Source organism: Diorhabda sublineata, chromosome 10 (assembly GCF_026230105.1).
Source record: "Diorhabda sublineata isolate icDioSubl1.1 chromosome 10, icDioSubl1.1, whole genome shotgun sequence".
Classification (NCBI taxonomy): domain Eukaryota; kingdom Metazoa; phylum Arthropoda; class Insecta; order Coleoptera; family Chrysomelidae; genus Diorhabda; species Diorhabda sublineata.
In genome coordinates this window covers 3,618,412-3,640,653 of record NC_079483.1, presented here as the reverse complement: position 1 = coordinate 3,640,653, position 22,242 = coordinate 3,618,412, and the positions used below count along the sequence as shown (strand labels likewise).

Genomic DNA, 22,242 nt, shown 5'->3' with positions numbered 1-22,242 from the left:
TGCGCATCAACTGTTTATTGTATTACACATATATAAAACCCATAAAGATGATAGATAAGTGCCATACAATAAACTCCACCCAAGTGTCAAGGTTACTGAAACAAAATAAAAATATAATTATCAAATTTTTTCCATACATTGAGTCTTCACACTACTACCACTCTATACATTTTTAAGGACGTAAAATACTCAGACTCAAAGCAAATCAACAAAATAAACATGTACACATATACACAGTGTGTAAAAGTTCAGTCTCTGAAGACGATAAACTGTCTACCTTCAGTCTCTGAAGACGAAAACTTGGTTATCGAAACGCATGTCAGATAGTGTAATAGTGAGTGTTGGTGTAAACAGTGTGTTCAGTATGAATATCACCAACGGTTCCAGAAATTCCAACTTAGATATTTTAAATGCCAAAAACAAATTACACATGGCACATGTTTCAACATCACACAAAGCTATTTTTTATAAAGTAGAGTCTCAAACTACTATTAGTAAACAAAAAGTTAAAATAGACACAAAGGATAATTTCAAATATCGAAGGGAAAAATCTTACATACATTGAACCTTTCAATTCCATAGTACATTTTATTTTTTCCCCTGTAAATTCAATATATTTCATATATACTTTCGCTGACTATTTTATTATGAAATAAAAAAATACGGTATAAATCATTATATCAAAAATTTGAAAACGACATCGCTATTGAAAACTTTGAGCATTATTCACAACAATAAATTTCACATAGCAAGGTTTGACAAAAGACTTTCATAATAGAAGATTTAGATCGGTTATGAGCTAAGACCAATGGCGGTTCGTTAAATAGGTAACAAACCAAAATTTATTTTTTTTTCTTTATTTAGTTCAATTAGAATTGCAATTTTCTATGAGTTGATATGATGACTTGAGTCAGTCTTTCGAAGGTTTTTGATATTATGGGTAATACATTGATTGGGTGATAAGATTATACTTGTACATAAGTAACACTACACTTTTTCTTGACAGCACTCGGAGAATTTTGGAGTGACATCTCATCTATATCTGGAGGTTTGTTAATGTGCAATAATTTAAGTTCTTTTAAGACTTCTTATAAAGTAAAAACCTTTATTATTACAATGTTTCTTGGAATAGAAGAGATTTCTCTTCCTGTGTCATCATCTGGATGTGAATCAAAACAGCAAGATATTTTGCAACCAACTTCGATTTTTCTTGGTCACTTTGATCCCATCCATCATTTGGATTTACCTAATTACATATTGGGGAGCTTTGATCAATTGATTCAATTAGTTTCCATAAGGAGTTGTCTGATAGCTTTGTGTCAATATTTAAAGAAGTCTTCTGAGTTGATGAGATTAACAGAGGACAATATTCTCCCTGAACAAGGAGGACAAACACCTTTTATTGGCACTGAGCCTTTCCGTCTTGTAGTAAAATGATCTTATAAGACCCAGAAAAAAAGACTAATGCTTTATGAGGGAACAATTGAGACCAGATGCTGTATATTTTGTTTTGTACATAATTTAAAAATGTCTACTTTATAAAGTGTTTTATTTTTAAATTGCACATACTTAATGGGATACCCAATAAATGAAATGTTTTGCATAATTCAAAACTATGGAGAAGATATGAATAAATCATTAAAGATTCTCACATAATTACATAGTTTCAAACTAAAAAATAGTATCAAAAATCAGATTTTAAAATAATCATGTCGCAACATGCTCATTCATCATACAATTATTATTTATTTACCTTTTTGGCAGCTGCTCCAACTTTGCTCTTTTTGGTACCTCTGACTTTTTTCATTCTGTTCTTCCTTTCTTTACGTTGTTTACGAGTCTGTTGTTTCTTTTCGTATAAACCATGCCTTGCTAACCTATGTTTAGGTTCAAATTTCTTGGCAAAATCTAATGTATCATAGATTAAAGCAAAACCAGTGGATTTGCCACCTCCAAAGTTTGTCCTAAATCCAAAGACAAATACTACATCCGGGAGAACCTATAAGCACACAATTTTTGAAACAACTATTCAATAGTGTACAAAAAGTAAATAAGAATATATTGAATGTATGTTGTAAGTCAAAAACAGACTTGGGAATCACTGCCTATAGCGAAAACAAGAACAGGTTGAGTCATGTCATGATTTTATTCATTTTTTACCACTGACAGGTCCAGCTCTATACCCTAGCAAAAAGTTATAACTATTTTACCCCTAAATAGTATTTTCCAAAAACATTAAGGGCATAACTCAAGTCCTAAATATTATTTATCCCGAAATGAGTTGTGCATAAAGGCATAAATTGTGCTAAATTAGACTTTTTAGAAACCTTAGAATCATAACTATACTCATAAAATAGCTCAATTGTGTTACTAGGGATGATGTTCTATATGACATGAAAAGCACTAATTTCACTTAAGTCTGAAGTGATCCAATGAAAAATTTTTTAGTTGCTTGACCATTTTTTATAGTGATAATTTTTTCGAGAAGTATTACACTTATAATTAGGACCCAAAAACAATGTTTTAAATGTTTTTTATCTAGCTCCTCCTGGAAGCCGCACTCGACATTTTTGGGCTTTGCAGACATCATTTGTAAATTGTATACCTTTGTACAGACCAGAGCTTACACAATAAAACTTATACCGTTATTTTCTATAAATTCCCTACAAAATTATTTCTAAAACAAGCACTAATGACTTAAAATTGTCATTTTATTTAAAAAAAAAATTGAGCAAAGTGCCCTTTTAAGGTCTGGTTTTACAATGAATGAATCAAATACCATAGATAATGATTTTTATACTACTAGATATAGTATATACTCATATATGTCAGAATATGAAGTCTTCTTAATTTTTTATAAATTTTTGCAATAAAATTTTTTTCATTTTTCCAAAGTTTGAAGCTCAATATCTCTGGTTGTTCTTAATGTGTCAAAAGTGTCCATTCAAAATCATACTTATCTCCTCTGAAAGTTTTTCTGAGATAGCATGGAATCCTGCTGTTACTGGATTTAGTCCAAGCACTGATATTTTTTTTAATTTTTTATATTGGAGCCCAAACTTTGTCATTAGCAGATTGCTAAAAAGATGTAAGAGGGCCAGTCAAATAATAAAAATGTACGTGAAAATCATTAGTATTATTAAGCTGGATAAAAAAATTATTTTGTAGTCCTAATTATATGGGCAATAACAAAAACATTGTCAGAATAAAAATTGGTCAAGCAACCCTCATTGGATTACTTCAAATAGATTGACCCTTTATACCTTAATAACATTGCAAGTACATAACGAAACAATTGTATTTAATTTCAGCTTTGTAGTATTGAATAGAGAAATATACAAAAATTTTTCAATACTTAAATCTTTTGTTTAAACCCCGAAACCCCACGAAGCAATCTTCAGAAGAAAATGAATGAGGAAAAATACTAACGGAGGACCAGGAAGCAGCAAAAAGAGCTTATGATTCAAAGGATGCAGATAATCAACTGACTGACATAGATAATTCTTTATTAATGGTAACATTTGACGTTCCACAATGTTTGCCATCACCTAGTCTGTCTTGTAGTTAGGCTTTTCATAAAAGACGCCTTGGAACTTCTAACTTGACTACAAGAGTAAGAAAGGTAGATATAACATGTAGCACAAAGCAATTGGTGATAAGAAAAAATAAAGGATAACTTTTATATGGCAGCAATTACTTCACCTAATTTTTTATAGCTTAGGAATGGTTTACACTATTTTATGTCAAGCAGTCTTCTCCAGTGAAATAATATGTGAAATTCAGAAGATAATAATTGTAATTAACTATGAAAATAATAAAAGTATTGTACTTACTTTGTACATTTTTGCTAACTTTTCCCTGATTTCAGTTTTTTTTACTGAGGGTTGACCTGGATGTAAAACATCAACAACCATTTGTTTTCTGGCCAACAACCTGTTGGTCATGAATTTTCTGGTCCTAATGGTAGCAGTACCTTCCGTCTAAAATAAAAAATATACTCTTAAACACGTTTGAGGTTAGAATTAAGAGGTAACTTAATAATATTAAAAAAATTGTTCGCATTCCATTTTGTTAACCCATAGCTTCATTTAACAATTGAAATAAGGAAAACTAACAATACATAGTATAAATATACTCATTCACATAAAATCAAACTGCACTTAAGTGACACTAACAACTATTAAAAAATAATAAAATTCGTTAAAACACGATAAAATTTTAGTACAACCGACATCTACGGAATTTTTGAGATACATTAATGCCTCAATATTCATTTTACACTTTAAGATGATTGTATTTTTAACGGATTTATTTGTACCTACCATTTTGGATACAGAATTCACTTTCCGAAAAGAGCGCTTCAACCTAGGTGAGAATTAGTGGAACTATAAACACAAACACGTGCGCTTTATTCTGTAAAAGCTGAGTTCCAAAAATGACATTTAACTTTGTAAAGAAAAACAACTTTTTATTTTGATACCTTAAAAATCATAAAAACAAAGCTCATAATATTGGAAGTATATATTTTTGAAGGTAATTTCAGTCTACATAGTGAACAATTTGAATTCTAAGGACGAAATTCTCAAATGTTACTGTGAATGAAACTGGAACACACTCCTGTCAACGATCAACATTATCAATAGACATCCCATCAGACAATCTGTCGGGTGATTTTTGAATTGTAAATATAACCTACGTGTTTAAAATTTACTGTTATACTAAATTATTCCCTTTATATCAGAAAATTTTATTTTTAAGATTAACAATAATCTTTATACAAGCATCTTGCACATTCTATATATATGGGAAGGACTAAACGAAAACGTTTAAAGAAATATGAACAAAATTCTATAAATTTATGTTATGAAGAACATTTGGTGAGTTTGCAGAAATGGATGTCGAATAAAGGATGGAAAAATCACAAGAAACTGTCTCTAAAACTATTTCCAGAAACAGGAAGAGGAATTAGTTCAAAAATAACAGTGGGTGCAAATGAAGTTTTACTTTCAATACCCATGAACATTATGATTACTTACACTACTGTGAAGTTAGACATACCTGTTAAAAACATATTCACGATTCACGAAAGTCTTGCCTTATTTTTAATAAAAGAAAAAGAAAAAGGAATTAATTCGTACTGGAGAGATTATATTAACAGCTTACCGGAAAAACTTCCTCCCTTAACATGGCTGGCTAATGAAGAGGAAATTGAGTCATTTCCATCAGATATAAAGTTGAACGTTGAATATACAACCACAAATTTCAAAAACTTTCTCAATAAAATTAGAGATTTTATACCAAATAACTCCACTTTGGCTGACAGTTTGTTAAAATGGGCTTATGTAATGGTTAATACCAGAGCAGTATATGTTGATCCACACATAATTTGTGAAGAGTCCTCTCTAAATTTGTTAAAGGATGAACCTTCTATGGCACTATGTCCCTTTTTAGATATGTTTAACCATAATTATTTATCCAATACAGAAGTTAGTATTATCAATGAGGGGAGATGTTTATTTTATGAATTGAGGACCTTAAGTTCATGTAAAAAATATGAACAAATTTTTATTTCATATGGGAATCATGATAATGTTAAACTGCTAACAGAATATGGATTTTTCTTACCTGACAATTGCTATGATAATATAAAATTCACACTTGATGAAGTCTTAAAAATATTAAAGTTTAATCTGGATAATAACAAATATAAGTTTATTAAAGAACATGATTTACATAACAATTTATATATTGGGTATGATGGTGTTTCTTACAACCTTAAAGCTGTGCTTTTTATAGGATGGTGTGGGGTAATAAATCGTTTAGATTCTATTATATTCAGTAGTAACTATCCTAGTTTATTTTTGGAAAAAAAATTACCAGATTTAATCAAGGGGCTATTAGTAATTAAGAAAAATGAGTTTACTAATGATTTAAGACAAATTATGAGTGGAAGAATAGTTACTGAGAGTGCTCAAATGGTTTTGGAATTTGTCAAATTTAGGATTGATTTTATTAGTGAAGTTATTTTGGAATATAGGTGACATTTATGTATATTCTTTTTGAATTTTTTTCAAAATCTTCGTTTTTACGGCGGGTTTATGAAAAAAAATATGGGAAATACCTCACCTGGAGATTTCCTATGGTTTTATGACTTTAAATGTTGTCATAAACGCTCTATAAAATCGAATATTCATCCGATTTCGATGAATTTTCTTAAAAATCTTCATTTTTACGGCGAATTTATGCGAAAAAAAATTAGGAAATACCTCACTTAAAGATTTTACATGGTTTTATGACTTTAAATGTGGTAATAAATGGCTTCGTGATATAATCATAACTTTTTTACGAAGCATCAAACGAAGTTCATAAGTTTTTTTTGTTAATCTACAAAAAAAATGAATATTTTGAAAACTAAAAATGATATAGTAGTGTTTATTAATTTTTTACAAAATCAATTTAATATGGTACATAAAATTTATGTACATAGTCAAATTATACTTGTTTCTTTGGTCTACACAAAAAAATGAATGTTTACAAAAAAAATGATGTACAACTGATGATATAAGTTTTCATTTTCTTATTCCTATAATTTTTTTTCGTAAATCCGCCGTAAAAACGAACATTAAAAAAATTCATCGAAATGATGATTTTTCGATTTCCTAGAGCCAAAAAACGAGGGGACGGCGAAAGTATAAAATTACCAAAATTATTATTATTAACTGTCAAATTTCTTTGTCCTAATGTTTCAAAATGACACTTGTAATGTTTTTATCAAAACAATTTCTTGGACAAGGAAAAAACTCACCCAAAACATTGGTGTGTCCATAGCATACACTCAGACTTTTTCAAAATCTCATTATGGTCTGCGCTTAAATTTAACCACTCCTCATCTAGCTCCTTTAGATTTTTATGGTTTAAATCTTTGCACTTCAGCCTATTAACACATGGAGGATCCCAGCACTATATTAGTTACAAATACATACCTCTGATGGGAAGAAAAATGTTGTGTCGTTGCAATAAAACAAAACATTTATCAGCTATTTTATAAAGAAACATATCCTAACTTATATTATGAAAAAATAATCATATTTTTTTTTTAAAAATGTCATATCTTTCGCGGTTTACCGGGGCAAGTATCACAATATACCGAAATTTCGCGTCTTATCCTTTTTTCAGTATATTAGAACACACAAGATAATCTCTTTTCTTGCCATTCCGCAATATGTGCAGTCTTTTGTACAGCCTTATTTCATGTCTTCATCGATCTTCGCGGAACTCATCTATGAGTTTATTGACTAATCTCTTGACAAACTTCAAATGGGACACTGATGTTTCGTGTTTATTTTTATTTACACATTTATATCAAATGTATGTATGCAGACATCAGAAACAGTATGGTGATGCGTATTGATCCGCGCGATCGCCCTCGACGCCTAGCCACTGTGTTTGTTAACGGCATTCCAAAGATCTCAAGAATCCGAAGGATCTAGAAAGCATTTTGATATATAAAGCGTCATACTACGGATAGTGACAAGTGAACTAAGAAGTGTATTTGAATAAATTAGATGTTAAGTTTGTACATAAATATTAGTGAGTAGTTGAGTGTGTTATTTTTTTCAAAACACCCTTTCTGGCACTTAAAAACAGCGTCTAGAGAAAAAGTCATTTTCTGTAGGTCTGTAGAAAAATAAAAACGGAAACTGAAAATGGGATGAAGAACCAAACGACGTTTGCAGTTATTAGATGAGTTAATTAGATGAATGTACATTGCTATGTAGGAGCGGGGGCGGTTACAGCTGCGGCTGTATTCTCTATCGCCATTTGGCTGATGAACGGATACACCAGGTTAAAGAAAAACGGCAAAAATCCTATGATCTATGAGACGGAATTCACCTGGTAACTAGAAATTTTCAGTTCTTCATGAGATTTCGCTAGCAGCTGAAATGTGAGTTACGTTTCTTCTTTAGTTTAGAGGAAAGTTACTATCTAATGGTAATCCAGGAGATGAGAAAAGTGTCACTGGCAGTGGAAAGCGAACAAGATTCGCTTATTTTGGGGTGGTCTCCGCAGCAATCGGCTCCAATCAAACGATTACTCTTGGAGCCTTGTGTGTCATTATTCAATTTAGCGGGCTTGAAGTCGTCGATCCACTGATCCCGCTCAGTGATGTGTGCCTCCAAACCCTTATTATTAACGGTCGTAGGCGTCATTTGGTCGGTGTTCATCGAAATTTTGGACATTCACATATAACCTGCGTCCAAATTTTTGGATGGTTAGTTGATCCAGCATGTAGTTCTTTTTGGATGCTCAGCCTGTATGCTGTCCTTATGGCGTCGAATTGTATCGCTAGATCCAAACGAGGGAGGCGCAGTACAACAAGGGACCTAGTTGGAACCATACGCATGGACCCTGTGTTACTGAGACACGCCAGGCGCTGGACTCTGTCCAGTCACACTCTTTGTTTTCACTTTTTCCCTACAGGGCCCCTTATGTGAGAAGATGTTTGACCATAGAGGTATATATCCAATGAAGAATCATACATGAAAGACCCCAATTACAGCCGCAAACCCTTCTGCAGGACCAGAGGTCGCAGGTAGCCTTTTTTATTTTTTTGTCTACGTGTTCGTACCAGAGCAGATTTGTATCAAGAGTTAACCCCAGATATTTTATGGCTTCAAAGTACGTAAGTCACGTCTCCCAAGTTATATTTGGGAACATGCCATTGTTGCGCTTCCTAATGAAAAGACGAATGGCAAATATGACGGTAGGAATGGGATCTCTTGAGATGGAGCCCCGCGAAGTGACGGCGTCCTTTACCAGGAAAATGATAGCCAAGTCATCAGTGTAAGTTTGTGTATACAACCCTACCTCATTTATATCAGTGATCAAGTCGTTTACGACCAGACACCGCAGAGTTGGAGACACTACTTCGCCCTGCGGGTACAAAAGCCTTTTGTAAAACTGCTTTTTTTATATGTCATCAAGATTTGATTAACAATGGGAAAATGAGAAGGTTTAGCATTCAACTTCAGACAAGAGGTCAGTAAAAGCCAATATCGTTGGGCCCCAAAGTATGTAAATCCACCAGTGGTTACATTTGAAATAAAACGAAAAGTACAATTAATAATGTTATTGTTAATTAAAATTTAACATATTTCAGTGTTCTATAAAAAATACTTTTTCTGTAGAATCCAAATTCACCACTAAAAAACGTAACATAATTTATAACCTTAAAGTTTAAGTTTAAAAGTAGTTTGGCTACAAAAAATGGAGAACGTCAATTGTATACATATCCTATAATTTATAATATATAAAATAATTTAAGGACTATGAAACGTTGACAGAGTAAATCCTTACGAACTACTGAAAGTCTGATAATACTGAAACGTCATCGAACATACCATTCTATTTCCACAGAGTATTAAAAATTATCAAATTTCTCTGTCTGTCATAATTACCTTAAATGTTTTTGTTTCCCCGGAAAATCTTTGTTTTATATATTTTCATCTAAAATTAGAAATCACAAGAGTTTACATGATTATGTATATAAAAAAGCCATTTTACAAAATAATGTTCTCCATTTCTTCCAAAATCAAATATTTTTAATAACAATAACCAAAGTTCACAAATTAAGGGAACCTCTAAATTTGTTGTAGTGGCGATCTAAAGTTTTTATCGCGTCAGATCCAAATTGTTTCTAAAATAACTGAGTAATTTCCAGTTTAAGCTGTAATTTTAAGGACTGTAACATCCATTTATACCAGGACAATGAAATTTTTACCCTAATCAAGAGGCAATTCAAAAAACAAATATGGTTTCAATAAAACCGTATAACTAACAACTTTTCCAACGTAAGCAATTAGATACATAATAAAAAATGTCATTTTCCATATTGTACAAATTATACTGGCATCGCTTGTAGATGAGGAACAAGCAGGTAACAACCAATCAATGTGTTCAAAACCGGTTTTATTATTCATGGAGTCGATTTCATTTTTTTTCACTTTCCTTTTAGACAACTTGAACTTAAACATTGCATTAGGTACAATCAGATTTTCGCCTTTTTTTATTTCTTCTGACCAACAAGCTGTTAACAACTGACCAATATGACCTAAAGATAGTTTTAGAAAACTTAAACAATACATTAGGTACATTCGGCCTATTCACGAAGTCGATTTTCCATTTTTTTTATTCTTTCTGCCAAACAATTTGTCAATAACTAACCAATATGACCTAAAGTGGTTTTATTATAAATGCAATACTGGGAAGATGATTTTACACACCTAAAACAATGTATTGAACATATTCAATCCATTCATGAAGTCGATTACAATTTTTTTCACTTTTCTGTGAAGCTGTTAAGTACACATCAATCAACACAGTTATAGGCGAGGAACCTGTGGTCAACAACTAACCAATGTGTCCCAAAGATGGTTTTAGACTACTAAAACATTGCATCAGGTACATTCACTCAATTCATGAAGTCGATTTTCTACTTTTCTTTACTCTTCTGCTAAACAAGTTGTCAATAACCAACCAATGTGATCTAAAGTGGTTTTATCAGAAATGCAATTCTAGGAAGATACTTTTAGACTCCTGAAACAATGTAATAAACATATTCAGTTGACTGAACTTAAACATATTTTTTTCACTTTCTGTGAAGCTGTCAAGTACACTCGATTGAGATAGTTATAGATGATTTTAGACTACTTAAACAATCTATTAGGCACATTCGGTCCATTCACGAAGTCGAACTTCTTTAGCAAAATATCAGCAAACTGAAGCTGCTCAGTGAAGATATCGCGTATAAATCAATAGATGAGGCTGTCCACTATCCAATAAAGTTATACAATTCTTTGGAAGGCCACCAAACATCTTAAGGAAAGTTGACAAATTAATTGACCTGCTTCCTTTTATTCAAAAGAACCTAAAAAGACAGAATTTTTAAAGCAGAAAAATCTTAAACAAAGTTTTCACAAGAAGCAGAAAGAAAAATGTTTATGATTAAAAATGATAAGAGATAAAAATGGAGCGCAAGAAACTAAAAATTTTTAATGCAACGTCCAACATAAATTCATTAATTTTGTTGTTTTTACCATGAGAATAACATTATTGGTGTATGTTATACTGAAATATGACTACTTTTTGTACATACAAATAAAGAAATCAACGAAATATACAGCTTAAACGAAAAAATACATTTTTTTCTCTCAATATTTTTATGTTTGATCCAACTGTATACACCTGTTTGCTCGTTAATTTTACTGAACACATTTTTTTACCTAAATTTTAGCCAGGCAAGTTAACAATCTTAGTATTTTATATTGACGTCGATATCAATATCCACTTAAGAATTAGATATACAATACTCTATACACTCTAATAACTTCTCATATCTCCTCTAACAGGAACAAAAAAAATATTACAAATTAATCATTGGCTATAATTTTTCAATTAGTAAAATCCATATAATAATGCCATAAATATAAGATAATTTCATTACAAAAAATATTTATTATGTGTCTAGAAGAGGAAATACGAAAAGTAGTTCAAATGTATCAATATAAGAAAGAATTATAAACAACTTTCTGCATAATTGCTATATACTTAAAAACCATTCAAAAACAATCACATTTATGCACAGGTTTTTAATGTTATTTTGTGCTTTTCAGATACGACACAAACCTTTTTGTAATATTTTCCGTTATTAATAATAATAATTAATCACAACTTTTATTTACAATATAAGTAAATGTAAAATCTTATTATGATACCCCTCACCTATCGTAATATGAATTTAAGATACAAATATTGTATAAAATTTTATCTACTATCAAGATTTATCAATAAGATAATCAACAATTTTATAAAGAAGTTTATGGATGTGTCGAAAATTGCGTTGGCCTGAAAAAGGATCGTTTTCCTTGTAAGGTAAACACACCAATAATTGCCCCATACCCATTAACTGACCATCTTCCAATTTTATTGGTAATGTAGCAACAATTACTATGGTTTTGACCAGCTTAACAGTTAAACAAATGATTCAGGACATGATACATCGACATTTCTAGTTTTAAGCCATGACAAGTGAAAAGAAAACAAAACCCAAGATAAAAGGTAAATACCGGGATTACTGTATTTTTTTCCTAGGCTTCTTGACACTTCTCTTGGTGTAAAATAGGTCATTGTAACCTGGACATTAAATATTGATAGTAGATAAACATGTTCACGTTTATTGAAATTGAAAAATAGCAGCCAAAAAATAATATCCCCTATTGAAGCAACTAGAACAATTATTGAGAACTAAGTTTGTGAAATGGAAATATATAACACAATAGTTCCATTAAAAATATGGAGTTTTTAATAAATGTATCTACATTTCCGTTAAAGCTATTTGGTCAAATACATATTTTAACAATTCTATTTCTAATAAAAAGAGATCGCAACATAATAATTTGACATTATAAAACGGTTTAAGACAGGCCTCACAGCAAATTGACTGAATTGGTCTCGAGATGTTGCTAAAAGCATGGATCATAAATGAACCAAAGAATAATGGAATGGCGTTAAAGTTAAGATGCTCTCAGAAGCAGACTTCCCACAAGGTGATGAAGAGATTTAAAGGAAACTCTGTACATGTGAAGGACCAAGAAGTATGGTGGAAAACTTGCGGGAGGTATGGTTACAGTAAATAATATTGGATAAAACAATGATGAATTCATAAGACATGTAAACTACTTCGTATGTTTATATACAAAATTACTTTAGACACTCTAGGTAGAAGAAACTTGGTAGGTCATTTGAACTCTGCTGCATATTGTAATAAAAATGCAACCACAAATGAAAGATTTGAAGAAAACTCTCTCCAAGTAAAGTTCCAACAAAAATAGCGGAAATATTTGAGGAAAGCATTATTACAATAAATGGATAAAATAAAAAAACGATGAACTCATAAGACATATGAACTACCCGGTATATTTATATAAAAAATAACTGTTTCTAAAACAAGGAGACTATTTTTTATAAATGATAGACTTTAACAAGAATATTTATTACCCTAGAGGAATAGAAACACGTCGTTTATCAGATTATTTCCAACATTTCACTCACTCAAGTTTATAAACAAACAAAATCATTTTAACTGGATGTTAAAACCTTGGTGCGCTTATTATTATTAACACCAGACTTACATGGACACTTTAGATATACTTGTAGGTCATCTGAACGATGCTGCAGAAATTCATCATTTTTAAAACCTAGGTCTCATTTTTCATAAAAATTGCATGGTGAAAATTAGCTACTGCAAATTAATATAACCACGAATTTTATCAGATTACTTGGGACATTTGAAGTACTTGTCACCTAGACTTCCAAAAATGAAGAACAAAAATGGAAACCATGGTTGGTAGAACAATTAGTGGCAGAGACGCAATATAGAAATATTTAGAGGAATTAAGAGAGGCCTGTACTCAAAATAGGTGCATAAAATAAAGCTAATGAAGAAGTTACTGATACAAACTAGTCTCAGATAATTTTATATACACTGAACTGAAGCAATAAGGATTATTTAATATCAAAATAAGTTTCCACAGAAACTAGTACCAAAAAGATTTGTGGCACTTGGAAATTTCCCAATAATTTTGAACCCATTCGCATCTGGTTTTTTGAAATGTAAGTACAAAAACATTTCTCGAAAAATCGTTATTTTTTCTATCAAATATTACAATGCGATCTGGTTCAAAATTAACACAACAAATTTATTTCTTTTTTTTGTTTGTTTTTGTTTAATATTAATATAATTACAAGATGACACATTTGCGTTTTGGTTTTACTTGCATTACTGGACAAAGGACAGCTCGAATGGCTTCGTCAAATACTGTCTTTAATCCTTTTTGCGTTAAAGCAGAGCATTCGAGGTATTTTACTGCACTGATTTCTTTCGCCATTGCCAAGCCCTAAAATCGTAATTTAATTTTAATTTTTCTATACATACAGTGAAGTAACTAAATCAGATTGAACTGACTTGAAAAAATTAAGGGTACAAATCTATAGATAAATAGATTTAACTAGAAGTTACAGGACACTTCAACATGAACTATTTTTGACATGGAAAAATCCAGAATTTTGAAGAGCTTCAGAATCTGGGTTGGCTCCTCTTTTTCACAAAGTCTCCACTTGTTAGTTTGGGCCAGATCTAGTCTCATCTGGTGCTTGCTGAGACGTTTCTGTAAGGAATCCAATGAGAAACGTAGATCCAAATACTTTTTGGATTTCCAGCCTCTAGAAACTATATTCAATAGTTCTTTTATTCTTGTCTATTCCATAAAGTTTTCTTCGGCACTCTCATCTCAGCTTTGATTTGTTGACATGAGGGTTCATGTGTAGCTGTTTGACTATCAGAATTAATTGCCGTCACATTTTTGATAGTTTCTTTCTAATTTCATTGCCATGTATCTTTCTGAGACTGATGTAAATAATCCAGCAATCAAGAATAGGTTAAACAAACTATTATAGTAGTATATCAAATAAGTAGAATTATGTATCCACTTATCTGTAATTAAATGACAACCATACTTGCCAGTTACTAATAAAACAACTTAAAATCTAAGGTATGACTATAAATTTTTTTAATAGCTGAAAGATGCCTGCAGAAGGTAATTATAACCAGGCATATTTCTCGATTATAGTACTCAAACTGTTTGGGTTTAAATTGTTTATATAATAATTTGTATTCACTATTTTCCAAAAACAAAAAGAAACAAAACATAAAACAAATATGCTACAATTTAAACAGTTTGGAACATGACAGCGTGAAAAAACTATACAAAGAACACCTAGACGAAAAACTAAGAAATATATAACTTTAAAAACATAGAAGATCATTATGAATATATAAAAAATGCATACTTGGAACTGCGGAAGCAGCATTGGAAAGATTCAATGGAAATAGGTAAAACAGAAACCGCACCGGTGGGGTAATGAAATTGAAGAGGAAATCATAGAATATAAAAGTAGATATCACAGATATTTAAGAACAAATACTAAGAGTGATAAAACAAAGTACAAAGAATCCTAAGTGATGGTAAGATAAAGAATAACCCAAAAGAAAAATGAGCTAGAGAGAAAAACTGTCAGAATCTAAATAACTATTTGGGAGGAAAAAAAATTTTAGAAAGATTGAGATAAAACAATGCAAAAGAAAAAACATTGATAATAGGAATACAATAGTGAGAACAATACTTCAAGGGCCTATTGACTGAGAACAGACCAGAATTTGAAATAGAAGAGAATACTTGAATAAATATAATTTTGTCTCAACCAAGGAGCAGTCAAATAGAAATCGAGGAAGTATGTAGGAAAATCTCCTGGACCAGGCAATATTTTCACTAAGCTTATTAAAGCAGGGACAGACACATTATAAGAACATATAAAAAAAATGTTCCAGAAACGTATGAAGGCGCAGAGCAAGGGAAAGAGATTCTCTTTAATGTCGACAATCTACAAGCAAGGCCCCAGAGACCAATGCCAAAACTATAGAGGTATTGCAGTGACTAGTACAATTAACAGCAAAATATTGAAACCCAAAATTGAAAGAATGTTTAAGGACCTTGAAGCGGAAAAACTGGTTGGATTCAGAGCCAGCAGATCCACAGTAGACCATCTATAATGTGATGTGACAAAAAATGACATATGACAGTGTACCACTTAGCAAGCTGTAGTCAACGCTGGAACAAGCATAAATGGGTTAATAAAAGCATCTCGTCATTACTATTTAAGATCTATTTGGAGTAGGCACTCAGGATGCGGAAATAAAATGAAGGTCTCGAATTATACGTAAAAAACTAAATGTAAGTGCATCCACCTGGAGGATGGAACACAAATAAAATACTGAGAGGAATACAAGTATTTAGGAAAATAACACAAAACTGAACACTCGACAAAGTTATCAAAAAGGGAAATATACAGGACCGAGAAGCTATATCTATGATGAATGAAATATGACGGGACCACACAATACCTAAAGTTAACAAACAACGAATATATGACACGATCCTCAAAAGCATTATAACATATAGTAGCGAAATTAATTTACAGAAAATACCAAAACAGATCCTAAAGTGGAAACCCAAGGGAAAAGAAGAGGAAGACCACGAATAAGTTGGAGAGAAGACCTATGGCAGGATAGGTATAGATGCTAGTTAGAAATTGGAAGATATGTTTTCTGTCATTCTTCAAGGGAGAAACCAACTACTTTCCTGGCTAATGCCTCGACAAATATTGAATTACATCTCCTATGAAGAGCGTGATGTCAATCGTCCTTTTTGTCGATATTAATATCCCCATTGGCTCACAATTGCAAAGAGAGGTTGTAACTACTGACTAATTTCGACGTCATTACGTCTCATCAGAGCAGTTTAACAACCCTCGTTCGGGCTTGAGACCCGAACTGAAGACAAAGTCGCGTCGCTATTCCGTACATGTAATTAAACATTCCCCAGCGAACGCTAAGTGGCACCATCCTCCCTTCCAACTGCGAACCTCTGGTCAGGTAGAAATCTACCATAGTCGCCGATAATATAGATTCCGATCATAAGTGAGGGGTGTAAAATGTATCAAAATAAAAGATTTCTACTATTCACCTCTGAAATAATTTCGAAATTCAATACTTTGAAAATGTTTTCTGTCATTCTTCATGTAAAGGTTTTGGGTTGAGTCGTTATAATGAGGTACGTTATATTAAGCATGCACTTGAACAAGATCCACTGGTATTTCCAAAAATTACATTTTTAGATGATATAAAGTCAAAATTACCCACAATTCATTTATATAGATTATACTCACTTGTGGATATGTTATAGGTGAAAGTTTTTTATCCTTTAATTTTTCAATTGTATTCCTGTCATCCCGAAGATCCAGTTTTGTGCCTACTAATATGATAGGCGTATTGGGACAATGATGTCGTACCTCTGGATACCACTGAAATCATTTAAAAAATATAATTATTTTAAAGCGACATTAGAAATCTTTATAGATTTGAGCTTGATGTTGACTCAATGTCAGAGCAATTCTGATCACACAACTACCTAGAGACACAATAATTATTTACATAACTAGTTATAAAAAGAGTGATACTGTTCAACAAGTGTAACATTATTGGGTTGGCGACAAAGTAATTTTGGTTTTGTATTAAATTCAAGATATGTTTGAGAAGTTGAAGTTATGTGCATGAAATCAGTTAGAGACAAAAAGATTTTTATCTTTAATGAGACATTTCTTTCATCCATAACAAAGCAATATTGAGAATTTTATCAACTCAAATTCAAGGAACAGATGAAAGATAGAAATAAGAAATTTCTTTATCAGTCTAGAACTTTTACATAGCTATTGCCCAAAAAATCATGTAAGAAAAAAAATGACATTCGATTTATTATATTCATTCAAATATATTGTTTATTCCAACAAATCGTTAATTGTTTCTTCAATATTTCGTCATGCTGTATATTTTTAGTTTGCTGTAAAACTAACATCTCCACATTATGGTATGTCAATAAATAGTTTTCCATAAAAAATTGATGTCTTATAACTCAAATATCATTGAACAAGGTTCAAAAAGTCCCACTAACAGAGGTAATTTAATGAAAAAGAACTGGGACCTCATTGCAACTCTGAATAATAGAGGTTTCTCACTTATCCAGGTTTCACTGTATCTCATAAATATTTAATAAAGTAGTCGTACACAAAGTAACGTTGATAATGTGGGTTCAGTAATAGAAAGAAAAATCGAAAGTAATTTTTGCCCGAAAACAATATGTGACTAAATTCATCGAGACATGTAACCAGTAGTCAAAAATTTTTAGAGGTATACATACCTTAGCTCTTACGTTCTCAAATGAAGCTGGATTAACAAGAGAGAAGCAAATTAAAAATACATCTGTTTGAGGATACGATAAAGGTCTCAATCTGTCGTAATCTTCTTGTCCTGCTGTATCCCATAGACCTAGATTGATGGGTTTTCCATCTACCATTACATTAGCAGAGTAGTTATCAAAAACTGTGGGAATATATTCACCGGGAAACGCATTGGTAGTATAACTGATCAGCAGACATGTCTTACCAACAGCTCTGAAACAAATCTTAAATATGATACTTGAAATGTTATTCTATGAATTGGAAGGAAAAGGTCAAAAACAAATGTCAAGACTGGATCCATACATAATTAGGTTTGTAATTTTCTAGATTTTATTCAAGTTTTCTAAGCATATTTCACTGAAAACCAAATAAGTATCAAGTCAAATTCAGAAACCAATAAAGTTGATGGAAGGTAGAACTGTAGTATTCCTTAACATGAATTTTTTTTAAGGAAATTTACACCACAAGGACTGCCGCAGAAATAACAACAAAAATTGATTTTATTCATCAATATAATCTCCTTCAAGAGCAATACAATTATTCCAACGCTTCTCTAACTTCTAGATGCCGTGCTTGTAAAAGGATTTGTCTTTTGCCTCAAAGTAGGCTTCAGTTTCGACAATTGCTTATTCATTTAAGCTGAATTTTTCACCTGTGAACATTTTTTTGAGATCGGCAAACAGCCAGTTGTCACTGGGAGTCAGATCTGTACTACATGGTGGATGAGAAAGCTATACGAAGTGTAATTCGTTCAATTCAACCATCGTTGCCATATAATTTTGAACCGATGCATTGTCTTGTTAAACAGTGGTTTTTTTCTTTGACATATGAGGTCGTTTTTCGTCGATTTTTACATTCAAACGATCCAACAACTTTATGTAGCATTCGCTATTGATTCACTGGCGCCATAACGTTTCCAGTTGACTGTTGTGCTTTTGGACGCTTTGGACGTGTTTCACCAGCTGCAGTCCACTTAGATGATGATTGTTTTGATTCCGGAGTGAAGTGATTGATGTGCATGATGAGGGGCGTAAATCTGTCGTTTCAGATGACCTGGTTCAACGAATTGACTGAATGGTTAAAGAAAACCGCAGATTCACCATTACTGCTTTGTGTATGGAGTTTCCAGAAGTTTCAAGATTTGTTCATTTATATTTGCGGTGTTTATATACCAAAAAAACAAAAAAGAAATATGACAGACTTAGTCAGAGAGACTAATGTTGAATATTCCGTTTTCAAAATGGACAAAATAGGTAAACCATGGGTTCCTGTTATGACGCTTTAAGTTAATGAAAAACGGGAGAATGTTCTGGATTAGACTTGGTATTCCTATGATTTGGATAGAGCCTACGAATCATTTGGTTGATTGTTACTTTCGCGTAGTAGACGTTAAAGGTTTTAATCGATATCAAATGTGGAGATGCCCACAACCAAATGATTGGATTTATTAAGTCCCATACTGGTTCTATGTTCCTTTCATAAATAAAAATTCAAAAAGTATGAAATTGCAGAAAATCGGCAAATGACGGTGGTTAGATCTCCACCATATCATTGCGAACTAAACCAGATTGAACTGGTTAGTGAGTACAGATAAAAAGAGAAGTTTCAAGGGAAAATAATTCTTTCAATATAAGTGATATTAAACAGTTGTTTTTGGAGTTTGTAGATGATGTGAAGCCTAAAAACTGGGAAAAAGCAGTTAATCATACAATTACGAAGAACAGAAAATGTGGAAGTAGGACAGTATTACTGATGAAATGATTGAGCCACTCATTGTGAATATCGCGACAGTTCATCTGATTCTCATTTTAATTTGGATTTGTTAGAAGTAGCTCTACTTAAATAGGTGAGTTTTTATATTAAAATCATTCTTTATGAAAGAGAGATTGTTTAAAAATCAAAGTTTAAGACCTTATACCTATAAAACAGTATGACACAATGAATATATATAAAAAAATAAAACACTTTTTTATCTTCGGCTATATAGAAGTTAGAAGCAGGTTAATTAGGTGAAAATATAAGAGTACACCCAAAATAAGATTTATTACATTTGTACAAATGTTATTTCATTATATTATTACTCTCTCATTCATAAAAATGGACTATGGAGGACGAGATAATTTGGAAATTATGTAAGCAGTATTTGCTACTTTTATAAAATAAACTAAATTAAAATACAATATTTAATTAAGTGCCATAAATTAATATTATTACTATAGTGTAATAAACGTTATGCTCTAGTTAGCAGCTTTTCAATCTGGAAAGAAAACTTGAGAATAATAAATTTTAATTGGCATAAATTAAAAACCGTATATGACATTGTTAGCAAACTCCATTTACACTAGCAGAACTATTTACAATATTCTTGTCAAAAGCTGTTTTAAAAAGATTAAAAAAAATTATTATACTCCAAAATTTTATGAAAGTAAAGATAGAATCTTTCCCAAACAAATGTATAATTTTGTTGGTAACTCATCTATTGTTTCACTGTTATCTGTTGCAAAAAAATTTGTTTAAATAAGTCTATACTTTGATATAATAATACAATTACCAAGGAAAACTAAAAAAAGAATCTTTCAAAATGTAATCTGAAATAAGAACTATTGAGCTAGACTATTTAAGATGTTCACTACTTACAAAAAATAGAATTAGAACAGAAGAAATATAGCAGAGAATGTAAGTTGAATGCTCTAGAAAAATACAGTAGATAACGGGACTTTAAAATTGTATAGTCAGCTCAAAGTATGCCTATTAGAGACGACAAAAAATATATTAAAATAAGAACCCTCGAAAAAGAGGAAAACCAGCTCTACCTGGCAAATATAGATCTGAGAGCATATTGAAAATTAGGGGAATTCAAAAGAAAAAAGTTGTGCACTCTTAAAGAGAAATTTAAAAAAAATTCAATTTCAATTTTCTTGATTTTTTTTAATACGATGATTCAACACATTATGTATAATTTATTTTAAATTTATAAATAAATATATAAAAAATTCAAACTCAGCACATTTGAGAAGTAGACCTAACTTCATTTGAGCTGACAAATTGTCATGTGAATGTAGGCAAGTCGGTAATTTGTTGTACAATTATTGAATATAGGTCTACCTCAAAATGACCAGTTTTATATTCATTGTTATGTGTGAAACATCAAAAAGTTTATTTCATTTTAGTTGCTTTTGAAAGAGAATTTTTTCAATTTATTCAAGATTTTGTTAGAAGTAATGAAATTGAGTAGAAATGAGAGTCAACCATTTCTGTGATTGTTAAAATTAAAAAATAAATTCAACCTAATCAAGGGCACGTATTTTTTTTTATATAATTATAACTAATAAGTACTATTACTTTTTATGTAACTGAAAAATAATCATAAGATACCTTGAAAATAGATATAAATTTCCTTTATGTTTCTAAAAATTTATTATGCTATTAAATTACAAGGCTGAAGATGAGATGTGAGTTGAGAAAACTTCCTCTTATAAGTTATCTACTGATGTGAACATTGCATATATGTAATTCCCAGTAAGTTATCAGCCTTCCTTATCATACCCATGAACTATGAGTCAATACTGATTAAACTTTATTTGAATATGTATATTTCCGATTTTGAATCAAATAAGTTATAGAATGTGAAGAACATAAATATATCTAAATAAGTGATATGAAAAGATAGACGCGTTCAATTAATTAACATTCTAAAATTGACTGAACAGTTTTGCTGAAATACCTAATATTTTATGGAATAAATATCAAGGATGTTCAATATAAACAAGGTTACTACAACAGGTAGAATACAAATTAAAAAAATAAATACTGCTTACCCGTCTCCAACCACCACACACTTGATGGCCTGCATTTCGTTATCTTTATTGATAACGAATGTTTCTATCAATTAAGGATATATTAATTAAAGCAATATTATACTGTATCTGGGTGTGTGATGTGTCAAATATTAGGCCACCTTGTAACTTCGTTACTTGATATATCTGGGATCATAAAAAAATGAATCTTCCTCTTAATTTCCACACATCACAATCTCATGTTACTCTTTATTTGGTTAGTTATAAGAAACTATAATTATTTTTTCTATCGAATTCCTAAACACGACCACACACAAACCTATGGTAAAAACTGCGCCTACTGTCAAACAAACATCATATGCCAAGGAAAAATTTATTCTTCCAAACCATCGAAAACGTCGTTTCGGTTTTCTTCTTTCGATTATATTTCTCTATCATTAGGATTATTGCTGTCACATCTCAATTTTGTAAAATTTCATAATTTTTTGAGATATTAAGAATCAAACAAATACCAGATTGGATTTATAGAAATATA

At 31.2% G+C, this 22,242-nt stretch overlaps 3 protein-coding genes across 4 annotated transcripts; 1 reads left to right on the top strand and 2 right to left on the bottom strand.

Annotated features, from left to right (window-relative positions):
* On the bottom strand, positions 1 to 4,430 carry LOC130449303 (40S ribosomal protein S24). 2 transcript variants are annotated; one of them, XM_056787035.1, is made up of 4 exons: positions 4,323 to 4,430; positions 3,834 to 3,980; positions 1,754 to 1,999; positions 1 to 95 (listed from the first exon to the last, which is right to left on the bottom strand). In XM_056787035.1, the coding sequence occupies exons 1-4, from the start codon at positions 4,323 to 4,325 to the stop codon at positions 93 to 95; spliced, it is 399 nt and encodes a 132-aa protein (XP_056643013.1). In that variant the 5' UTR covers positions 4,326 to 4,430; the 3' UTR covers positions 1 to 92. The 2 variants fall into 2 exon arrangements, with proteins under 2 accessions (XP_056643013.1, XP_056643012.1); XM_056787034.1 differs by lacking the exon at positions 1 to 95 and adding an exon at positions 566 to 600.
* Positions 4,431 to 4,659: 229 nt separating this feature from the next.
* Positions 4,660 to 7,596, top strand: LOC130449752 (SET domain-containing protein 4). Its single transcript, XM_056787742.1, has one exon. It carries the CDS (start codon positions 4,803 to 4,805, stop codon positions 6,039 to 6,041), a length of 1,239 nt encoding a protein of 412 aa, XP_056643720.1. The 5' UTR covers positions 4,660 to 4,802; the 3' UTR covers positions 6,042 to 7,596.
* Positions 7,597 to 9,115: 1,519 nt separating this feature from the next.
* Positions 9,116 to 22,067, bottom strand: LOC130449250 (ras-related protein Rac1). The gene is made up of 4 exons (XM_056786940.1): positions 21,729 to 22,067; positions 17,871 to 18,123; positions 16,843 to 16,977; positions 9,116 to 13,955 (listed from the first exon to the last, which is right to left on the bottom strand). The coding sequence occupies exons 1-4, from the start codon at positions 21,761 to 21,763 to the stop codon at positions 13,800 to 13,802; spliced, it is 579 nt and encodes a 192-aa protein (XP_056642918.1). The 5' UTR covers positions 21,764 to 22,067; the 3' UTR covers positions 9,116 to 13,799.
* Positions 22,068 to 22,242: the final 175 nt, after the last annotated feature.